Below are 24816 nucleotides of genomic sequence, written 5' to 3'. Positions count from 1 at the left end.
CAAAATATTTCTTTTAATTATTAATATAAATAATAAAACAATTAAACTTTTAAATTTTATATGATAAAGCATTGGAAAATAGCTTTTCTTAAACCATTTGCCAATTGTTTTCTTTATCCTTTTGTCAGTCAACTTCGAAAATATCATTGGATAGTTTATAAATGGCAGCAACCAATGAAATTTTTATAGAATTTTAGGATACACACCTTTGACGCACAATGGCTGCCAATGTGTAAAGAATAAAGAAAAGCAATTAGTTGTTGTTTTAAATGCTTTAAAAGAAAAACATTTGCATTTAAAAACTATTTATCAATGTATCATCTATTGTTATATTTAATCACATTTCTAAACATGAATTAAGTTAATGTGTATTTTAATTTTTTTTATTGAAATTATAAATGTTTTTAAATTAAATACATTGATAATTGTTTCTTCGTTATATTTTTTAAGCTGCACTTCTAGTCCTCCATATGTATGTATGTGTCAGATTCCTCTAGGTTTTATTCTCCTCCTATTAAAATAGACATGTACCTTTGGGAGCGCAGTATTCAATTGGTGAGTCAACCTACATGTTTCGTTTTGACAGTAATCTTGAAGCCACCGGTCTGGCCCATCGGCCGAGGTTAGTCACCAAGCCGACATTCTCACATTCTCTCATTATCACGTGACCCATAATGCCCAGCCTCATTCACTTCATACAGCACAAGAATGGTTCACTAGCAAACGACTGCAAAATACACTGGCTGTTGTGCACACCGTCCTTAAACCTGACACAGATGATACAGTACTTTGAGTGAGTATTCACTGAGAGTCTACTTCTGAATCTATTACAAAATCCATATAAGAAACCAAATAATAAAAACAAAACACCAAGAAAACCAACAGTTTTGGTCCATATTCAAGCTATATTGGTTTCCTCAGGAGAAAAGATCCTCGTCCTGCTCCATTTCTATCTGGGGCACAGTCTGTTCTCTGAGGCTGACTTGCTGTTCTGCGTTTCCTGTGTCCTGCGTGTTGCAATTGAACCACGGGTGAATGAGGACCTCCGCTGTGGTCAGTCTTTCGCCCGGGTCCTTTCTGAGCAGACTGCGAAGTAGGCAGCGTGCCCTTAAAGACAGCCCATCGGGGAGGCAATATGTGCCCCGTCGAATCTTAGAGAACAGGGTTGCGGGGTCCGGGTCGTGGAAAGGGTAGCGGCCCACCAGCATTGTGTACAGCATGACGCCGAGGCTCCACGCGTCCGCCTGCTTGCCTGAGTAACACCCTCCGCCGTTCAAAATCTCAGGACTCACGTACGCAGGGCAGCCGTGCTTGTCGAACATCGAGTCGTCCTCTCCGCACAGAATATGGCAGTCCTCCAGACCCTCTAATTTCAGTTGGGTCCTAAAACAAACACATCATGTTTAGTACAGCCATGGAAGAGTTATAGTGTTGTGGCTGTTAAGAAAATCATATGACTGGCTTATACAGTCCATTTAGAATCAGCTACATTTCACTAATGATCAGGTCGTATTTTACATTTTCCACACTTAATTTTGATGTAAAACTTGTGGAATTTTCCAAATTGAAGTTGCCACTTTACATGGTAGGTGGGGTCAGTAAAAAAGTACGATTTTTTTATGCTTTGGGAAAAAAATTGATTAATTTGATCAAAAATGTGGTAAAATTGTGAAATACAGTACAATTTAAAATAACCCTTTTCCTATTTTAATATATATTTTAAAATATAATTTATTCCTGTGATGCAAAGCTGAATTTTCAGCGGGAATTACTCGCCGCACAGAATATGGCAGTCCTCCAGACCCTCTAATTTCAGTTGGGTCCTAAAACAAACACATCATGTTTAGTACAGCCATGGAAGAGTTATAGTGTTGTGGCTGTTAAGAAAATCATATGACTGGCTTATACAGTCCATTTAGAATCAGCTACATTTCACTAATGATCAGGTCGTATTTTACATTTTCCACACTTAATTTTGATGTAAAACTTGTGGAATTTTCCAAATTGAAGTTGCCACTTTACATGGTAGGTGGGGTCAGTAAAAAAGTACGATTTTTTAATGCTTTGGGAAAAAAATTGATTAATTTGATCAAAAATGTGGTAAAATTGTGAAATACAGTACAATTTAAAATAACCCTTTTCCTATTTTAATATATATTTTAAAATATAATTTATTCCTGTGATGGCAAAACTGAATTTTCAGCATCATTTCTTCAGTCTTCAGTGTCACATGACCCTTCAGAAATCATTCTGGTTTGCTGCTCAAGAAACATTTCAGAAACATCATCAAATAGTTGTTCTACTTAATATTTTTGTGGAAAGCTTTGAAAGTTCAAAAGAACAGTATTTATTCGAAATAGAAATATCTTTATTGTCACTTTAACCGCATAAACACATTTCATTACACCAAATACACAAAATAATGTTATTTTTAGCAGCATCATATGACCCCTTTAATGCATCATTGCTGAATAAAAGTATTATTTATTTTAAAATATCTTACTGATCCCAAATGTTTGAACAGTAGCGTTTTTTTAAGGCTGTCATATTTAATGCGTGCATTTATAAGTTACGGTAATATAAAGGTACTGATGCAATGATTATTTTACATTCACTAAAATTGATAAAAAATAATATTTAATTCTGCTTTCTAAAGACAGGTCATAAATGACTGAAAAGTAAATAAAATTCATTTAAATCATTTAAATATTTTCCAAATAATATTTTATTTGCTTTAGTGCAATGAGAATTAGCCAGTTTTTATTTTTATAGATGAAAATATTAAGCTGCCTACATACTTTACAAAAAGATGATATTTGATCCTTGGTATCAATAAATTTGACAACCCTTGTTATGCATTCCATAGCTGGTAATCTCTTAATAAACTGCCTTTGGAGAGCAAGTTCAAGTTTCAAACAGCCTTAAACTTTGTAAAATATGTTAATCTTGTGTTACACTTTTAACAAATCTGAAAGCACAATCAAATTAGCCAGTATAAAACAGGGGGGTGGGGTGATGTAAATGACAGGTGATCCGGCTCTGCGGAAATCTGCATAGCTTTCTGCAGAACTCTGTGGACACAGATTTCATGTGGGCCTGCCGATGATGGATTTAGTATCTTCCTCTTCCCCTGCTAAACAAAGTGATGTATTGAAGACTTCCTTTATTGTGCACTGAGCTGAAACAACTCTCCGTCACTTTTGTTGAGCTCCCAGATTGCTGAGAACGTAAATCACGGCAAAGACAGCCGCTCTAAGTAGTTCTGACCCTCAAACGGCGCTACTACAACAAATAAAGCACAGATCCTCATCTAATTACAGCCTTCGTTTAAACAAAAGCACGCACGAGAGTTTCCACAATGCACGCACACAAAATAAACACACTTCCTCTCATTCCAAAGCGCTCTGTAATGTATTCTTGTAAAGTCTGGGCTAAGTTTAGCTCAATTTCCAATAGGAAACAAATCCCTACTACTCTAGGAATATCCCTGTGGACTTTAACGGTAGACTTGATGACCAATGAGTCTGTGGTATCCCTTTCAGTAAAACAAGAGCTGCCCTGCATGCTATTGTGTTTCATCACTGGCTATCAGCCTGGGTTTGGGGGTTTGCAGATGACACAACAGCATTCTGCCAGAGAGGTGGAGAGAATGAGTCATAGTCCTGTGTGTGTGTGTGTGTGACAGACAGAGAGACTGAGGACAAATGAGTGCACTGCGCTGTGCTGCAGGTCCACTGTGCTCTTCCTGCACCTGTGCCGTACGCTCACGGCATCTGGCAGAGCCTTATTACCCACGAACAGCGCTGTTACATCAGTGACGCATGAACGGCCCCTGCCCAGCCAGCCTGTTTGTGTGCGTGTTTCACAATCTAACTACAGACATATTCCAGGTCAATGAGCATCTTTGTGTATGCGATCACACACACCGTATCTCAGCGTTATCACCGTTTCGGCCTTTTTGTTGCTTATCCATCACTCATCATTACCGCATTTTGCAAAAGCTATTCTAGCTATGGAAATTGCATTCGGAAAGATACAGTGTGTACGAAGAGCAGGTTTGCATAACCTGTCACTACGCTGCTTGGTGCCGAACAAAGTGAAAGAAAACACAAACGCTTCTTTGCACTTTTCGTCTGACCAAATGTCAGCATGCCCTGGTCACGTCTGCCAGGCCAGACCGCCAATCTGTAAGTGTCGCAATGGCCACAGCCGGCGCGCCTCACCTACGAGCGGTGCCGTATTCAGGAGTGGAGTGTCGAGTGTGTTGGTATGATCCTGAATGGTGAGTTTCCCCTCTGTGTGCATTGCTATGACTCATCTTGCTGCACCCGTTGGCTGCTATGAGAGAAGGGTGACTATGTCCTCTTACACGCTCTTGTCTGCTTACATTCACTCAAATGAAAACCAATGCCCAAAGGTCAGGCTTAAAATGTTGGCCCAGAAATGGCAAACCTACTGTATGTTTTGAGGGATGTGAAAAACAACATATTTGCTAAATCGGCTAATTGGTGGGTTGCCTGACAGACTAGTTGACTAATTGGTTTTAAGGAAGCCTGGTATAATTAGGTGAGTTTGGAGTTTAGTTGACACTAAACAGATGCGTTTTAAAGGGAAATTTACATTGTTTTTTTCATTCAAAAACATTTAGACACAATGTAATGTAACAGAATGCAGGAATCCCAAGCCATGTGAATAAACTGTATTAATTTGACACACAATTATTTTGAAAGTGTAACTTTTTCAAGTGAGTGTTATTGTCTAGCAGCCGAATTAAAGCATCTATGTTAAAATATAAAAATAATGTTTCATATTTATCTTTATATAAAAATAAGTTATATTTCATCTAAAAATACATAAACTAATATTTAATCAAATATAAAAAATAAAATATGTATACATAATGTTTTATATATAAGTTTTATAGCTTTAATCTAAAAATAAAATCTAAATAGTTTTAATCTAAAAATAAAACAATATTTAATAAACATGTTAAAATATATAAAAGAAATTTGATCTAAAAGTTGAAAATATAAAAAAATGGAAAATATACAATACATATAACAATAATAAAAATACTTTGTGTGTGTTTGTATGTATGAATGTGTGTGTGTATATATATATATATATTTGATATATCAGTTTTAGTTTTTATATATATCAGTTTTATTTTATATATCAGTAATATTTTATATATCAGTTTTATTTATATACAGTATATATTTAGAATTAGATAGATCAGCAGGCTCCAGCATGTTCTCTTTATTGGGGGTTGTGGATAAAAATATTTAAATTCAGTCAATTTTATTTTTAATACATAATTCACTTACGTAATTCAGAGGACTCTCGTTTTCTACAGAAAAATCTCTGGACATGAGTTCAGAGGTCGGATTACCAGTTGTTCCTCTTACAGAGAAACATGAGTAAATTAGTGTTAATAGGTTTGTTCCATTGAATCTTTAGGGAAGCAGCACCAATCACCTGCAATGTGACACATTGCTGTGAGGAAGTGAAAACTGAATGAAACTAGAACTGACACTATTCACCCAGTATAACGCTGCTGATGTCACAGCATTGATGCACTATTTACAGTACCGCACCTGGCGTGCCCAAAAAACTCCTGCTTTCTCACACTCTCACACCGACACACTAACTAGAACTCTCACCTTTTCTCATCTGAGAACACAAACTTGCGAAGCTTGAGGTCTCCCAAAACGATGCCAACCTGGTGGCAGTGGTTCACTGCAGATACCACTTGGTAGAAAAGCTTGGAAGCCAGGTCTTCAGGAAGCCTCTTGCTGCTCTTTACAAAGGTGTGCATGTCGCCAAAATCCTTCTCTTGGAACACATATGCTTTGCACTCCCCAAGAACTATGTCTTTGATCTGTGCAATGTTCTTATGACTTGACAGCATGCCGTAGGCTCTTATTTTCTCCTGGTAATGGCCCATATCAAACACCTGCAGATGGCAAAACAAAAAAAGTGTTCAGTATAGTATTATAAGTCCACTACAACTCTGACCTGATAAAGTCAGTTCACTGGAGGTGAATGGAGGTGATACTCTAAGATTAAAGCACAAACATACTATGAAAAATTTAATGTCTTTTGAAATAATAATCATATACAGCCTTTTTGTGTGCCATGTCAGCCCCACATTTCTCACACAGTTGCAGATGCATTTGCAAATACTTGATACAGATTCACAAGACTGTCATATTTGATTTTATAGATATAAGATGGCATCCATGTAATGCACAGAAATTCTGATATCCCTTCCCACTGAATGTGTATGATTATTTTAACAGTTTTTTTAATGTAAAAAAAAACAAGATTATGAGACCCAGCAATTCTTTTTTGCAATTTCATTTTTTCATATAGATTTTTTTGTTAATATCTCTGAGATCATACGGTACCTGCCAGTTTTAAGTCCTGCAGTATTTTTTTCCTGTTTTGTTAGCATATTTCTATATAATATAGGCCTATAATATTTATACAATAAATATAAATAATATAAATAACACACAATATAATAATAATTGGTTTAAGTTAAGTATTATTATTGTTATTATTATTGAAACTTTAAAATCACTGTTCTTTAGTACCAAACACTTTCATTATTTTTTTAAACTAAATACTATAATATGTTGTGCTGGGTCTCGGAGGCATAAAACGTGTTAGTTGACTTAAGTGGATCATACTTATGTAGGTCATGTACATTATAGTATGCAGCGGTTTACCTTGCAGAGCAGTTCCTCTCCTGTGTCCATGTCCAAAGCGCTGTGCACCCCCGGTCGGTCGGTCAGGGGCACTAGCAGGAACTGGCCGATACGAGCGGGACCCTGGTGGGCTGAGGTGAGGCTCAGAGGCGCTCCGCTTACCGGGGATCCCGGTGAGGAACCCAGGAGACCCGCATCAGCCGAGGACTCGCTGAGCCGCGGACATCTGGTCACAGGCTCGTCTGTGTCAAAGCGCTTGTGTCCGTGTCTTCCCTGTATCGGATTCTGAAGCCACTGCACGCTCATTCTTACAAACTGCAGTAGTTGAAACTGATATAACCGGGCTGATTTCAAGCAAGCATATTCCAGGAAAGGATCTGTGCACTGCAGTGCAAAAAGGAAAAAAGATGCTACTTACTCGTCAATGAATGTGAAATGCAAGTGTCTGTATCATAGGTTTGCAGTTTCGCTTATCCATTGTTTTTAAGTTTTTTTTTTTTTGCATTAGCTAGTCCGTTTGAGCTTTTTGAACAACATTGAAGCCCAAGAGATACTGTATGAGGCAGCTGTGTGGTGTGAAATATTCCCGGTGTAGATCTGAGCCCGAGAGAAGGGCTGTCTGACTCATTCAATTACTGATGCTGTTTTCTGAGCTCTACTTTCAGCTGATGTCCGATTCGAAACGAGTCGGTTCTTTTTAATGATTCACTTGAATCGATTCGGAATCTTCTTTTAATCATTCCACTGAATGGAAGAACCTTGGCAGTAAAACTGTTTGGTGTTTGAATCTAAAAGCAACACGATCGATACAGCCCAAAACCAAACACAGCGATAATTAGCTTAACTAAAATGTGTTTTACTTCATACGTGACGCACACAATATCGCGCTTGTAGGTACTTTAGCGGAACCTTTGAGTGATGACTCAAAAGAATCATTGAATCGCTTTTATTGAATCTCTTCGTCCGAACGAAGCGACTCGCTAAAATGAATCAAACTTCTCAAAGCTGGAACTCCGCCCGGTTCAGACTCTCTCTAGTGACACATTCATTGCAGTCTCGACGATTGAGCAATCGCCACATGCCATTCACCTTCCAGATGAATAGTAAATCGCTGGTTTAATCAACTTTTCTTTTCCCTCAGCAAATCTGCACGCAAAGCTTTATAAGTAACACTTATGTAAAACTGCTGCCTTTGTATTCTTTTCAAATGTTTACTATTTACTCCAAATGTTTGTCATTGTGAAATCCAAGGAAGCTGCATTCATATTTTTCATTCTTCATCAAAACACATGGCTCGGCAATGATTAACTTATTTCGACATTCAGGGCTCTGCTGCACTAGGCCTATATGTCTATTTTCTTACTAAAATGTTTAAGATGTATCATCTTCCTGCAAATATGTCAACCACCACAATTACATATTTATTTAGCTTGGCACAAAAAAAAATTCTGTGTCTGAGGAATCGGTGGGTTTGTACTTCATATTTGCAGTTCATATTTGTTAATGTGCTGATGAGTCATCGCCATAAAGAGAAATACATGGGAGTGGTGGTGGTGCACTTTGTAGAATAACCATAGATCTTACTAGGAAGGAGATATTTGTTTAATTTAACCAGAAGGGTAATGCACAAAGAGCTGGAAAACATATGCCTATGACCAGGGGCGTGCTTTTAATTGGCTTAGAAATCAGATAACTGCTGGACAATAACCAATAATAATGATTTGTTTATATACTACAAATGACTTTTTTTTATCACATAAGGCAGAATAGTTTCTATACTGTAATAAATGCTATGTCAATTAGCACTGCATTGTTCATATACTTTATTTATTACCTGGAGATGACTTGACAAACACAAATGAACCATATATTGTCACAATCGTATGTTTAATGTCTTCATGTTTACAAACGTTTCAGTTTTTCTGTGAAAACAACTGTTTTCATACAGCGATAGCTGGATGCTTTTGTCCATATTAGGAATTTCCTCGTACGACTTTCTGCGCGCGAGCACCCTCCGGCTTCGAGTATGAATGAAACACACACAGCATGAGTGTTTAGCGCTCCGCTGTGTTCATTTCGCCTTATTCTGGGTCCGAATAAAACATCAGATCATGCACAGACTATCCTGTCTCTTTGAATTTAAATCTATATTTATTCCCACCAGCTCTTGAAAACCTCTATGTGAACACACTTGCCCGAAAAAGTGCGCGGGACGAATTTACGTGATATTAAAAGTGGGGGGGACACGTCCCCCGCGTCCCCCACATAATCTACGCCCCTGCCTATGACGCACAAAATAAATTTGAGTTTCACCGTGTCATTCGGCCTATTAGCTTAATTCGGCAACAGTTTAGCCTGCAGGGCACGTAAGACAGCGACTCCCACATTGTATCTGAAACATCAATTGTGTGACAAAATAAAATCTGATGCAGCTCCTAGTTAGTTGCATATGGCTATATGTCCCACACAGACGGTTAAGTAAGTCACTATTGTCCCCGTTTCATTGGTTGTGACCGCTCTTAATTTGGAAGGGCGTAATTGAACGAGCACCTGTTTCGCTAGACAGAAGAAGAGAGCCCTGTTTAGAATAGACTCAAGGGAATGTGGGCTGTTTTTGATGCTTAAAATATGTGTGTGTGTTTTTGTGGGCTAATGATCAAATTCTAAAATATGTGCCAAATAAAAGTATTCTGAGGTGATTTAGCTGTGTAGAAAGGTTCCTACAGTTTCAAAAAAGAAGTGTGGAATATTTCAGTACGCTTCGTTCCTGTCCTTGCCTGAATTCGTGACTGTGTATAATAGATGGTGCAGCTGCGGCCTGCAGGTTTGGAGTTCAAACGTGGTCGGACTGAGGATTTAACATTAAAGACGGATTATTTTTAGCAACCATGTTTTCTTTGACTGTAAAATATCTCTCTGATGACTCAGTATCTGATGTGTGCGTTTGTCATGCTGTTAAGCAGGAACAGAACAGGTTTTCTGCACTTCCTCTCCCTTTAGATTAAAACACCCTACTCTCCATGGGAAATATCTACTTCTCCTTTGTTATGACATAAACAGGTGTCACTGAGACCACACTGGACAGTATTTGTGTTATGTTTGCATGTGATTCAAAGAACATGGCTATTTGAGGTCATTCTCGCTTGAGAGCCCTAACAGAGCTCTTTTCCACTGTAATTAGCTGACTCATTGCCAGTAGCAAAGACAAAGCGAACTGATCATTCTGTACACAGAACAACTCGGCCAGAAACAGGTACATTCTCCTTAGACAGTCTGCACATATACCAGGTGCTTTGGAAGAAAAAAATAACATACTGGTGAATCTGGCCTTGACAGGAATGATACGTCATAAGTGTGGCTGAACTTTAACCATGAATATGACTGTCGAAAGCAATTATGAAATAGGGAAGTTCTGAGTACTACACACAGCCCAAAAGGTGTAAAGTCAGATATAGGTTTACCGCACAAGAAAGCATTTCAGTCACAAGATAAAACTATTTCTGCAGGCCCATTTCTGCCTCAGAGTAAAAATTAAAAAAGGTAATTGTGAGAGAAAGTTTAAAATAAGAAATAAAGATAACATTTGTGAGATTTAAAGGGATATCCTTGTGAAAAAGAAGGGAGGTTGGTAACACTGTATTTTCAGGTGTCCTTGTTACGCGTTACATGTACTTATATTATAATGACTATAAATTATGCATAATTACATGCAAGTAACACTAAGCCAAACCCTCATACTAACCCTATATAGTAAGTACATGTTAAATAATATTACTCTACTTAAATGTATAATTACACTGTAACAAGGACACCTTAAAATAAAGTGTAACTGGGAGCTTAATTGTATTGAATGTGCACTTGTAGTATGCTACAAATCTTTAAAGGCATCTTTTTAAAATGTGCAGATAATATAATATTACTGAATAGTAATTAAGTGTATGTAGCGAATCAGCTCATGGGGAAATATGAATAATTAATCAGTAGTATGTTGGACTAGTTTAAGTGTTTATGTAGTTAATAAAGTCTTACTTGTATCACACTTGACGTTGGTCATTGTTTGCTCATAACTGCAGATTTATGCTACAGGCTCTGTGTAGAGTTGTACAGTAAGAACGTTATTTCCCTTAACCAGGAAATTAACGTTCTTAGAATTGACAGACAGTTGACCCTGAGAGGTCAAGTAAATATCTACAGCGGATCTAAATATTTATAATTAATTATAACTAGTTATGATTAATTATTCATATTTCCCCATGAGCTGATTCGCTACAGTACTTAAAGAGAGTGCACTTAAATGGCTGTTTATTTATATACTTAAGTACTTTTTAAAAAGTGCACTTTGTAATATTAAATTAAAAGTTTTACTTTAAAGTACGTTTTAAATCATTATGTTTTAATAATTTTCTGTTGTGAGATGTTGACAAACAGAGGCCTACTAAAGCACATGTAAAGTACTTATAAAGTACATGTAAAGTACTTAGTATCATTTTAGTGTGTTATTCACTGTAGTGTGTTATTCAGTGTTACAAAGTCAATACATTTAATGTACTAAATTGCAACTTCATCATTACAGATGTGAAATTATTATATATTTAAATACATGACAAAAGTTTAATTAGAAATTACATTAAAAGTATATTTTAGTTTACTGTAAATGCGTATCTGTACATTTGGTAGTACATTTTAACTGTATTTCAAAGACAATAATTAATTATGCAGTTGCATAAAAAAGATGTACAGTACTTAAGTCCTACTTAAGTGGGTCAAAAAACTGATTGCATTTATAAATAAATACATTTTAATATTGAAAATAACATGCAGTTAAGTGTCCGAAAGCATAATAACCCACAGAGACATTTCTCAAAACATGTTTGTTCAGAAGAACGAAAGCCATACAGATTTGGAACAACATTGGAAGGACAAATGAACCCCTTAAGGTTACACTTTTGAGAAAGAAAGTAGCATTTGTGAGAAATAAAATTGTAGTAGTAAGACAAAGTCACAATTACCTTTTATTATTTCTTGAATGCAGAAACATGTTTATATATGGCATGTAAACAATCGTTTTACATTCCTGTCAATAATTCTGAATGAATTAATAATGCCATTAAAAATATGAGTAATTATTATCAAAAACATCAGATGTCATGATGGTAATGGCTGACACAGTGGTCTCAGGAGCTGATGTAGTGTGGGGGTCAGGAGGTCAGGAAGGTCTGGGGCTACCGTGAGCAGATTGCGAAACAAACAGCCCCACGGTAATTCAATCACGAGTCTTTCCTCTTCAGCGGCTGTGGTTTGGTCACAGATGTGTGCAGGGACTTTTGAAGTGTTGCCTAGACATCTACTGCTAGGCTCATAAAATCTCAAGTGGCAAGATTTTGAAATCCTCACGGTTTACAAGACATAATACATTCAGCCGCGTTGGCTCACATTCAGCACCACTAAAACGCTCTTGTAAACATTCCACGGTTTAACCAGCATCACATTTCAAACAGGCCAAGTTGAACCATTATTAAGCTTCCACGCAGCTTCTGTATTTCTACTGTGAACTTTTCCCATGTGCTGTAGTGTTGCCGTCTTTTTTTACGCCATGTTCCTCAGGATCCAGTTACACAAGAAAATACCAAGTGTTTGTTGTGGTAAGTGTTATCATCAACAATCAATCGTGATGAGTAAGAGCTCATCCTGTCAGTCTGAGGAAATAAAGTGTGATGTGGTGGCTAAGGGCAGTCCCCCACACCACCCAGACGCCAGTCTACTTCAGTCGAGAAAATAAAAGTACAGTCATTCTGAGAGGCAGGGCTCCGCTGCTTACAACCGTGTGACCTTAAGAAAGAGGTTTGGAATGTGGAGCTGTGTTGAGATTCTCATATGATGTTTAAGAGAGAGGTTAAATGGTGAGAGCGACGTCTGCCGCAATATCGCATTGAATTCTGCTAATAGTTTCTTGCAGGTTCAAAAAGCATTGAGTAGATGGGTTTAATTCCATTTGGAAAAGAAACAGAGGAGGGGAACCTCTTAAAAATGCATTAATGCCACTTAAGCGCAGGCCTACAGTTTACACTCGTCTTCAGTCCGCTAGCGTGAATCCTTCTAAACCTTTCAGTCATCAAGAGTGAGTCAACTGTTCTTAAATTATCAAAGGGAGGGAGAGCTAAGCATTTCAAAAAGAATTTAATTGCAGCACATTAACAGGATTTCAATGGCCTTCAGCATTGTACTGCAACAGTGGAGATTTACACCAATAATACCGTGAAAGGATAAAGCAATAATTTCACAGGCATTATGGCAGGATGCCAGAGAAGACCAGGAAGAAAGTGTTGTAGTAAAACAATGTGAGTGTCTATAAACTGTTTTTAGCCAGATTATCCTCAGTAGTGCTTGAGTGAAGGAATACATCTGTATTAACATTTTGCATTTGAATATTAATTGCTGTCTGACTCATGATTAATCAAATATGCCATGGAAAATGTTTTTAAAAACCCACATATTTAAAATGAGGAAGCAAAAATGCCCCCATATAGTGAATCTATCTAACATATGGAGTAAGATTTTTTAAATTAAATAATACTTTTATTCAGCGAGGATGCATTAAATTGATTAAACGTGACAGTCATTTAGTTATTTATTATATTACAAACAATTTCTATTCCAAATAAATGCTATTCTTTTGAACTTTCTATTCATCAAAGAATTCTGGGCAAAAAATGTATCACTGTTCAACATTGATAATAATGACTAATGTTTCTGAGCACCAAATCAGCATATTAGAGTGATTTGATGGATCACGTGACACTAAAGAAGGGAGTTATGAATCTGAAAATTCAGCTTTGCATCACAGGAATGAATTACATTTGAATATATATTAAATAAGAAAAACAGTTGTTTTAAATCATAATAATATTTCATAAAATACTGTTTTTACTGTGTTTTTGATAAAAAAATGGCGAGCATAAGATACTTCTTAAAAATCTATTATTAATCTATTAATATTATTAATCTATTATTAAAAAATCTTTTAAACCACAAACTTTAGAACAGTAGTGTACACTACCAGTCAAAAGTTTTTGAACAGTAAGATTTTTAATGTTTTTTAAAGAAGTCTCTTCTGTTCACCAAGCCTGCATTTATTTGATCCAAAATACAGCAAAAGCAGTAATATTGTGAAATATTTTTACTATTTAAAATAACAGTTTTCTATTTGAATATATTTTAGACTGTATTTTATTCCTGTGATTTCAAAGCTGAATTTTTAGCATCATTAATCCAGTGACATGATCCTTCAGAAATCAAATTCTAATATTATGATTTGCTGCTCAAAAAACATTTATTATTATTATTATGTTGAAAACAGCTGAGTAGAATTTTTTCAGGTTTCACTGAGTACAATAGAGACTAGAGTAATGATGCTGAAAATGTTGCTTTGACCACAGGAATAAATTACATTTTAAAATATTTTCAAATAGAAAGCAGTTATTTTAAATAGTAAAAATATTTCACAATATTACTGCTTTTGCTGTATTTTGGATCAAATAAATGCAGGCTTGGTGAGCAGAAGAGAATTATTTAAAAACCTATGGATCCTATGTTAGCAATATGCCCATATAAAAGTAAAATGAACTGGAAAATGTTTTCCGGGGTTGGAGTGAATATTGCTCTTAAACGTTGATTTCTGACACTGGATCAAGTGTCAAGAGATTCCCAGCAAACCCTGGAGTCAAGTGTCACTTTAGTAAAGACTTGTTAACATCAGTTCTAAAGTGCATTTACCCCAGCAGCACTCAACTCGAGTAGAAAAGAAGTGCCCCTGTCAGCTTTGTTTAGAGGTGTGCAGGGGTTGCGCAACCTGCTATTTCCATAAACGTAGACTCGTGAGAGCTCTGTTCAGGGTCAGCGACTGGTTCGTACTTGTTGAGGTTGTATGGCTTGAGTATGAAGTGAGTGCTGAGAGGAAGGTGTTATGTTAGCATGTAGGCGGAGGTAATTAAGAGAAGGAAACATGCATTATTAATGCTAATGAGTTACAATAATAGACTGCGGCGTGATTTGTCGTGCCCACCACCCTGGGTCGTCGGCATGTTAATGTACCCGCTGTTGTTCCCTGGACCTGTCAGAACTCTCACTCATTAAATCGAGAGCTCTCGATCTCAGCTGAGTCGTGATACGCTCGGGACACAAGGCTGTACATGCCATATGAGGAGTAAAGACCAAAACTAGCCGTATTTGCTTTGTCTCTCCTCCAAAGCTGATGATGAGATTAGTTTTACTATAAACAGGGTGACGAAAGCTTTCCGACGGCTCTTGCTGACACAAAAAACAAACTCATTATGTAAATTGCCTCTTTGACCGCAACACGCTTGCTACAGAGTGCCAAATTTCCCACAGTGGGGAATAATATGAAATGAGGCTGCGAATCAAATCTTTATGGGAATGAAGCTGGGACAAAGGCGAACATAGCCCTATATGGATAATGAGACTCTCTATCTCGCCATACTGAGAGGAACAAAACAAACTAGATTGAATATCAGCTGCTGTGCAGTCCAAAGGAGAATTGGCATACAGTATGTGCAGTCTGGAGCTGGGACGAGGCCTGTGTGTTTTTGAACACACTGTACTTGATAGATGGGAACAGAGAAAAGGCTCATCAGGAGCGTTGTGCGCCAGCTCTGCATAGTTTAACAAGTTTCTGAACTTAGTATAAACCCTATATTTCTTCTGCGTTCTTAACGAGTCAGTATGCCAGTGCAATTTATTGTGTGTGCTAAAAGCAATTCAATGCCTTTTATGAACATCTCTCTGTGTTTGTATAATTATGCATAATTTCTTGGTTAAATAATTACCATTAAATTACATTAAATAGATCAGACGTGGCAGTGTTGTAATTTATATTCTCACAATGCTGTTTTTTAACTTTCTCGTTTTCAGCATTGATGATAACATAATAAGAAATGTGTCTTGAGCAGTAAATCAGCATATTAGAATGATTTCTGAAGGATCTTTTGATATTGAAGACTGGAGTAATGGTGGCTCAGTGCCTTTCATGAATATCTCACAGTGTTTGTATTATTATACTTGGTAAAGCAAAGCAAACAACGATGTCTCAGTGTCATGATGGGTCATTCTGGGTTCAGGAGTTAACTGCGCAGACATTCCTCAGGTTTTGTCTTCACACTCCGTCTGTTCCCACCTCACACAAAAGCTCTTAACACAGTCCAGATGCCTTTGGAACAGAGTCAGAGAAGGAAAATTATCCTCTTGGTTTTCAGGAGTAAATATTTTCATCAGTTTGGAAGGTAAATGGAAACAGCCGGAGCTGGCCGAGGAGGAGAGACATTCCCCTGCTGCTTCTCTGACACTTGCTTGGTGAGAGAAGAAGGTAATGTAACATGTCTGCTCCTGCAACGCTCGTGATGGAAGAAAGTGAGTTAACATAATAGACCACCGTGCTCGTGTCTTGGTCTGTATGAGTAACAGCAAACTTTTGGATCATATTCAGAAGATGTAAAGATTTTTTAGTTTTATGTTCTGCCTGAACTCTGTTATTAGACTTTCACTATTGCTCTCTCAAGCAAACTAACTAAAGTTGTGGCGCAACTTAACAACAAGAGCTTGATAGTAGTGATTTAGCTGTTTTTCTTTAGTGTATTTAGCTACTTTTGTTAGTAGCTTGTACTAAATATCTTGTTGCTTGGCAAGCTACATTTTAATCACAAGTTTAAACCAATAGAACATATTATTTTGTTAGCTATGCTAAAAGACTTGTATCCAACTGCTAGTTTAGTCAATGACATACAAGAGAGTAAAGAAAAGGAGAAATCTTTTAACAATTTAGTTTAAACGTGTCAAAGTCCTAATATATGTATGTATGTATGTGTGTGTGTTTCATTCTTTTAATTAACCATTATGTATGCATAATCTTTAACGTCAAATTCATAACTTTAATAAATTTTATTGGAATAATAAGAAACTTTATGGCTGTTACCAATCAAATGAAATCTGTATCAAGAAAATCCATCTTTGCACTGCCTAGGTGGGACAGAAGCCGCATCTGAAGTGGCATTGAGATGTTTAATGCAGCACAGAGGTGGCATAGATGCGTTTACACTGCAATTATAGCTGCATAAACAAGGTTATGAGATTCATGTTTCAAATATAATATTTTGAATATAATACGAAATGATTAAAAAATCAAATATAAATATGAAATACTTTAAATACTTTAAATATGAAATACTTTAAATAGGTAACTAAAATCACCAGTAGGCGATGAGCCAGTAAATCATTCATTTAACTGATAAGTCATTGAATCATTGACCCAACTGATTCATTCAAAAATGCAGATTCATTTATTATGTGCAACATTTCTGCTGTGGCTTAGTTAGAACTATTTTCATTGATGAAACAAATATCAAAAAAACAAACAATTCATACAGGAGACATTTTTATTTGTCCCAAGCCCTCATTAATTTCTGACCTTGCAGGACAGTTTTATCACCCAGATATTTATCATTTCATAGAATTTCTACTTACAAAAAATTATATTTAAAAAAATTTAAAAATGAATTTTAATTACATTCTAAAATGATCATGTAAGAGGTGTTTTCAAGTCATTGAACTGCATTTTTTAATGCTTTTTTTTAATGAATTAAGACCTCTGATAAGTCATTGAATCATTGACCCAACTGATTCATTCAAAAATGCAGATTCATTTATTATGTGCAACATTTCTGCTGTGGCTTAGTTAGAACTATTTTCATTGATGAAACAAATATCAAAAAAACAAACAATTCATACAGGAGACATTTTTATTTGTCCCAAGCCCTCATTAATTTCTGACCTTGCAGGACAGTTTTATCACCCAGATATTTATCATTTCATAGAATTTCTACTTACAAAAAATTATATTTAAAAAAATTTAAAAATGAATTTGAATTACATTCTAAAATGATCATGTAAGAGGTGTTTTCAAGTCATTGAACTGCATTTTTTAATGCTTTTTTTAAATGAATTAAGACCTGGACAATACAATTAACATGTCATTGACCCAGTTACCTCTAAACAAGTTCATGAACTCCAAAGGTTATGCCTGCTCATTATTTTGAAAGGATTTGACTAATGGTATTGCTAAACATAGTCTCTTTGATGTCTGGGTCATGTAGTATCCCAAACTGTAGAGATATTACCTAGACTGGACATATTTGAGCTCGAGCATATCTAACGTTTGAGCATCAGAGTCACTGGTGTCCTCTCCATGACCATCCATGCACAAGAAACCCTTAAAGGTCCCGGAGATGGGTATAGCAAACACTGGATTGATTTCCTCCAGATGTCCTTCTACATCCTGTTCTACCCAAACAAACGCTCAGCACAAAGGCAGAGGGACACAAAGCAGGGATCCTGCATGTGCTCCATTACACTGTGTATCCTCCCTGTTCTCTTGTGTTCTTCAGGTCCGATGCCAAGCACACTCAGTTACTGTCTATCTGTTACGAGATGTCTTCGGTTTGTGGGATGTGTTTTTCCTCAAATATATGGCCAAAAAATTCTTTAGCTGAGCCTAATTCAGTTGGACAATGGTTCACATGTGAGAAATGTTTATTTTTCTTTTTTTGGTCATTCAATTAAGCCGTGAACTCAGATTTGTGTAACTGAATTGAATGACACGCTATAGGTTTAGCATACTAAATGTAACCCAACAAGAAATAAGCAATCATGTGTCTATGATGTTTGCACTTGGAAGACATTTGTTCAGTAATTGCTCCTTGATTAGAGCAACATACAGCATAGTTTTTCATGCACAAAATCCCATCCTGACAGCAGTACAAGCTCCACTCTTCACCACAACATAACAGAAACCTGTCTAAATCCCAGCACAATATAACATTAAACATGAACTAGTCTCAACCTCTTCTTCTTTTTCAAAAACACAAAATAACAATTAATTTCAACATTTACTCCCTTCATGCTTTGCTTTGCATGGAACTGGAAATCCCCTGCCCAGCTACATTAGTGCCAAAGAAAATTATTAATGTAATCCCAACGCAAATGGTTTAGGCAAACTTTTATTTTGCAAATTTAAAGGAATAGTTCATCCAAAAATGAAATGTGAAAATGTACTCACGCTCAAGGCATTCAAGATTTCTTCATCAGGACAGATTTAGAGAAATTTAACCAATGGATCATCTGCAGTGAATGGGTGCCATCAGAATGATAGTCAAAATAGCTGATAAAAACATCACAATAATCCACGTAATCTACTGTAAATGACTCCAGTCCAGCAATTAACGTCTTCTGAAGTAAAAAGCTGTGTTTGTAATAAACAAATCCATCATTAATGTTTTTAAATTCAAACTGTTGCTTCCAGCTAAAATAGTCCTCTATTATGTTGGTGGATTTTGATGTGAGAGGACAACAGAGGATGGACTTTTTCACTGGAGGAAGTGTTATTATAGATTATGGACTGGCATTTTGGCCAGAACGAAAGTTTAAAGTTAAAATGCCTTAATAATGCATTTGTTTCTCATAAATACGCAGCTTTTCACTTTACAAGACATTATGGACTGGAGTCGTGTGGATTACTTGATATTTTATCAGCAGGTTGATAAAATGGGTGTGATGGCACCCATTTACAATTTTCATTTTTGGGTGAAATATTCCTTTTAACAGATCCATGAAATTAAATTACATGGATGATAAAAGTTAATGATAAAAAGTTATGATAAAAGAATTTCGCTACATTTGCTCAGTTGAATTAGCTGAACAAGTGGCATTTTTTTTTAGTGTTTGCATAATTTTGAATCATATCTACTTGCTTAAAGTGATAGTTGACCCAAAAATGAAACTTCTGTGATGTCTCACCCTCATGTCATTCCAAACCTGTAAGACCTTCATTCATCTTCAGAACACATTAAGATTAAGATTTATTTTTGGCATTTTTGCCTTTATTATGATAGGACAGATCAGAACTGACAGGAAGCAAAATGGGAGAGAGATAGGGGGCGTGATTGGGAAAGGTCCTTGAGTCAGGATTCGAATTCAGGATGCCTGTAGCGCAACAGCGCTGTATGTCAAAAATTACAACAAAAATGTGTCGCGGTACTCTCGTGAATGAGGGTGGAGAGTGACCCGGAAGAGAAGAAATCGAGTCATTATTTTTGTTGTCTTTGCACACAAAAAGTTTTCTCATAAACTTAAGGTTGAACCACGGATGTCACATGGACTATTTTAACAATGTCCTTACTTACTTTCTGGGCCTTGTATGTGTCAGTTGCGTGGTTGTCTATGCAGGGTCTAAAAGCTCTTGGATTTCATAAAAAAATATCTTAATTTGTGTTCCGAAGTTGAAAGAAGTTCTTACGGGTTTGGAACAACATGAGGGTGAGTAATTAATGATGGATGAGATAAAGAGGATGCGCCAGCTGTTTTACATGAAGTTACTGTTTTTTCGGTACTGTCTAAATTGACTGACTGAGTTTTAGCCTGCAACACTCTTATACGTATGCTAGCTCCAATAATACCGGAAAGAAAAATAGTTGCTATGCAATGGCTGTGGTAACTTGGGTTATTATCTCATCACGAATGTTTATGATCACGCAACAATTGCTGCATCTCCACAATCAATCAACCACACGGACCCAACGGAATATGGAGAGATAATTATTAATGTTAAGAAGCTCTTTCATTTTAAATCATTAAAGTTAGATCTTTACGGTCTGTTGACAACACCCCTGTTAGCTTTGAAGAAATGCCTCTGATGTGAAATAACATTAGGCTGGTTGCGTAGACAGTTAAACATGAATATGAATGAAACTGCTTGTTATGACCTGAGATGCTCATTAAAAGGAAAAATTCCTTTGCTTTTTCACCCACTGAGTGTGTGGTCTGCTGCATTAATCACAGCGCCGGCTGAAAAGAACATTCTTACATTTCAAATTTGCCGTTTTTCAAAGGCAGCTCTGTTTATGGGAAGTTTTACCAGCTTCTGTCAGTAGTCAGACAAAGGAAGGATGCAGCATGAATCAAAATAACAAATTAATGTGAGGAATTCCACCCTACATGGACTGCTTTGTCTCAATAGGCCATCAAAACATTGTTTCAGAAGATTTTTCAATAGAAGAAATATTTTTTGTCTCAGTACAAAAACCATATTCACATCCATGATGACCCAAGGACCAGTTTTAATTCCGAATCTCAGCTGGATCTTTATGGAAAGCTGCTTAAGTGGCAACAAGAGGAAATTTTGAATTGAAATATTGACCATGCTCTGAATCAGATGATCACTTCTCAATAACACCGCTGGACGGTCAGTAAACACTAAAAAACATTGGCTTTATCATTGGCCAACGAGCAACATCCCTCTGCCTTTGATAACAGAAAGGGACGCTTGTTTATATGAGTGTGTTTGCCCTCAGACATATTGACACAAACGTACCATTTCCTGTCTTTGCTCTGTTGCCCAGTGTTTGTTCTTAATAAAGAAGGGACCCGCTCTATGGAAAGGTCAGGTTTGTTTCTACTTCTTACACCAGCTGTTCCTGTTCTGTCTGTTGGCTGTCATTACATCCTATATCTGTCATTTGTGGAATATACACCACTAGTGAAAAATTGTGTGTAAAACCATTTGAGCATGATTTGAGAATGCTCCAAAAATCAATGGAAGCAAGAATGTATGTGAGTGTCTGTATGAAGGCGTTCACATGATCGATGTCACAAGATTATTTATTTCATTAGTGAACTAAAAATATGGCTGAATCTTAAGTATTTCTGCGTTTTGTAACCTTTTTATTAGGCTACATTTTTTAAAATACTAAAACGTAAGAAATAATAATAAAGAAAAATATATTTTAATTAATTTAGTATACAAATATTTACAAATTATTTTTTACATTTATTAATTATAATTTATACACTCTAGTGTTAGTACGATATTTAATGTTTTGAAAAAAGTAACCAAAGCTGATTTTTTTTGATGAAAAATACAGTGAAGACTGTAATATTTGTAAAATATTGTTACAATTTAAATTAGCTGTTTTCCATTTTACTATATTTTAAAATATAATAATATAATTTTCAGCAGTTATTACTCAAGACTTCAGTGTCTCATGATCCTTCAGAAATCATTCTAATATGCTGGTTTTGGTGCTCAGGAAACTTTTTTTTTTTTTTTTATTAAATTATTATCAATGTTGAAAACATTTGCGCTGCTTAATAGTTTTGTGGAAACCCATATTCTTTGACGAATAGGAAGCTAAAAAGAACAGCATTTATTTGAAAAAGGAATCTTTTGTAACATTACAAAAGTCTTTACTGTCACTTTTGATCAATTTAGTGTATCCTTACTGAATAAAAATATTATTTTATTTTGAAAAATATGTAAAACTAAAAATATTTACTGACTCTAAACCAGGGGTGTCCAAACTCGGTCCTGGAGGGCCGGTGTCCTGCAGAGTTTTGATCCAACCCCAATCAGACACACCTGAACCAACTAATCAAGCTCTTACTAGACATACTAGAAACGTTGTAGCAGGTGTGTTGAGGCAAGTTGGATCTAAACTCTGCAGGACACTGGCCCTCCAGGACTGAGTTTGGGCACCCCTGCTCTAAACCCTATGACCCCACTGTCAGACCAGAATAATATGTTTTAATTAAAACAAAGTATTGAAACAAAATGTATATATATGTATGCATACAGTATATACATCATTGTATTTGAATATTCTGCAGGAATTCCTACAGTGCAATACAATGACCCACAGTGTTTCTTATCTGCAGCTCTTAAAGGTGTTCTACACTCTTAAAAATAAAGGTGCTTCAAAAGGTTCTTCAAGCGATGCCATAGAAGAACCATTTTTGGTTCCACAAAGAACCATTCAGTCAAAGGTTCTTTAAAGAACCATCTCTTTCTTACCTTTTCATAATCTGAAGAACCTTATTTCGCCACAAAGAACCTTTTGTGAAACAGAAAGGTTCTTCAGATGTTAAAGGTTCTTTATGGAACCATTTAGACAAAAAGGTTCTTCTATGGCATCATGAAGCACCTTTATTTTTAAGAGTGTAGAGATTTTGGAATGTGTAAATGAACTCTGCAGGTCTTTACAAGCCAGCATCCAGTTACCCAACATGGCTTGTTGTCCACGTTTATACACATTAATTCAAACAGCCGATTGTTGGTGTTGACCTTTAGAAGTTCTTATGCGATGCCTGAGATTATTCATGAAGAGACATTCCATAAATGGGAACGTGATTGTGCATAATTAGATCATAATGGGCACCGCGTGAGTCATCGGCAAACATCGGCTTCGTCTGTAATGGTTTTGTGTGCTACTTTTCTTTGACTCCTTTATCAACACATTGCACAATAAGAGTTCAAAACTAATTGTGCAGGAGTCAAGGAGATTAAAAGCGATGACACTAGTGGAAAAAAGCAGAGGCTCTGTATGAGGCCTCGCCCCCTTCTCAGAAGGCTGCTATTTGCTCTGGGCAAATGGGCCAGTTGCACAACTGTTCTACCAATGCTGTTCAAACGGCTTCTCACAACAACCTGCTGTAAACAAAAGGCACAAAAGCAAGCAGTGCCGGTTTGCAAAATCCACCCCCCACGCCTTCAAACAGACCCTTTTTGCCCCTTTCTGCCACACTTACACAAGAGCTTTTCAACCCCAGCCACTCTTTGATGCAAATAATAAATTAGAGCTGCAGCCTATGGAAACAGTCTAATTACGAAATAACGAAAGTTCAATGAAACCCATATATTTGAACATACCATTGTCTTGCATAAGAAAAATCTGTAAATTGTATAAGCTTTTATTCTGTGGAATAGACTGGAAATTGATGGGGTAATATACTATGGGTTTACACTGGTTTTAGCTGTAATCCTCTACTACAGTAACTCCTATCCAAAGGCCGGTGCGGTTTATGGGATTTGGGGGATACTGAAACTGCGTCCTTAAAATGTATTCACTAGCTTTTTCTTCCAAAACCATGAGACTGTCTGTCTTGCGTAGAACACAAAATGAGAAATTTAGCAGAATGTGCAAGCTGCTCTTTTTTTAACACATAATGTTTGGGAATAACATGTGTGGAGTAAATGATGAAGAGTTTTTATTTTTGGGTGTACTCTCTCTTTAAGATGGCTTCTAGACATTTCTCAAGGCAAATATACACAAATGCCTGTTTTAAACAGCTCATGATGGCACTGCCGCTCTACAGCAGGGTTGCCAAGTTGGCTACATTTGCAGCGGGTTGATTTCCCCCCCCCCTAGGGTTAATGGTTTGACATATTACGTAAATGATATTTGACAGAAAAACTTGTATTGAAATATTTTACTCCACCTAATTCCAAAGATAAAACTGTGCTAGATAATGAGATGGCGTGAGCTTTTAGGTGGCTGTTTCTGTTACCATGGTAACAGTTTGGCGGGTTTCTCAAGGATTGTTGCAAATAAATAAAAAAGTATGTCATTTTTAAACGCATTTTCCATTAAAAAAAAAAAAAAATTATATATATATATATATATATATATGAAAACAGACTGTGTTTATGATCCCTACAATACAGTGATTTTGGTAACACTTTACAATAAGATACTATTTGTTATTTAACTACATGAACTAACAATGAAAAATACCAAAAGCATTTATTAATCTTAGTTCATTTCAGCATTTACTAATACATTTATTAAAATCAAACTTTTTATCTATTAATATTATTTAATGGCTCAGAGTTAACATTAACTAACAATGAACAGTTATATTTTTATTAACTAACATTAGCAAAAATGAATAAACACTGTAACAAATATATTGCTCATTGTTAGTTAAAATGAGTAACTAATATGACCTTAACGGGTTGATTTCCCCCCCCCCAGGGTTAATGGTTTGACATATTACGTAAATGATATTTGACAGAAAAACTTGTATTGAAATATTTTACTCCACCTAATTCCAAAGATAAAACTGTGCTAGATAATGAGATGGCGTGAGCTTTTAGGTGGCTGTTTCTGTTACCATGGTAACAGTTTGGCGGGTTTCTCAAGGATTGTTGCAAATAAATAAAAAAGTATGTCATTTTTAAACGCATTTTCCATTAATAATAATAATA

At 36.2% G+C, this 24816-nt stretch overlaps 1 protein-coding gene across 1 annotated transcript; it reads right to left on the bottom strand.

Moving 5' to 3' along the window:
• Positions 1-437: 437 nt before the first annotated feature.
• trib1 (tribbles pseudokinase 1) lies at positions 438-7326 on the bottom strand. Its single transcript, XM_016533191.1, has 3 exons — positions 6735-7326; positions 5664-5956; positions 438-1383 (listed from the first exon to the last, which is right to left on the bottom strand). Exons 1-3 carry the CDS (start codon positions 7017-7019, stop codon positions 918-920), a joined length of 1044 nt encoding a protein of 347 aa, XP_016388677.1. The 5' UTR covers positions 7020-7326; the 3' UTR covers positions 438-917.
• Positions 7327-24816: the final 17490 nt, after the last annotated feature.

Source organism: Sinocyclocheilus rhinocerous, unplaced genomic scaffold (assembly GCF_001515625.1).
Source record: "Sinocyclocheilus rhinocerous isolate Xijiao unplaced genomic scaffold, SAMN03320098_v1.1 scaffold574, whole genome shotgun sequence".
NCBI lineage: Eukaryota > Metazoa > Chordata > Actinopteri > Cypriniformes > Cyprinidae > Sinocyclocheilus > Sinocyclocheilus rhinocerous.
The sequence above is the reverse complement of the archived record's forward strand: the minus strand, read 5'-3'. Positions and strand labels throughout refer to the sequence as shown.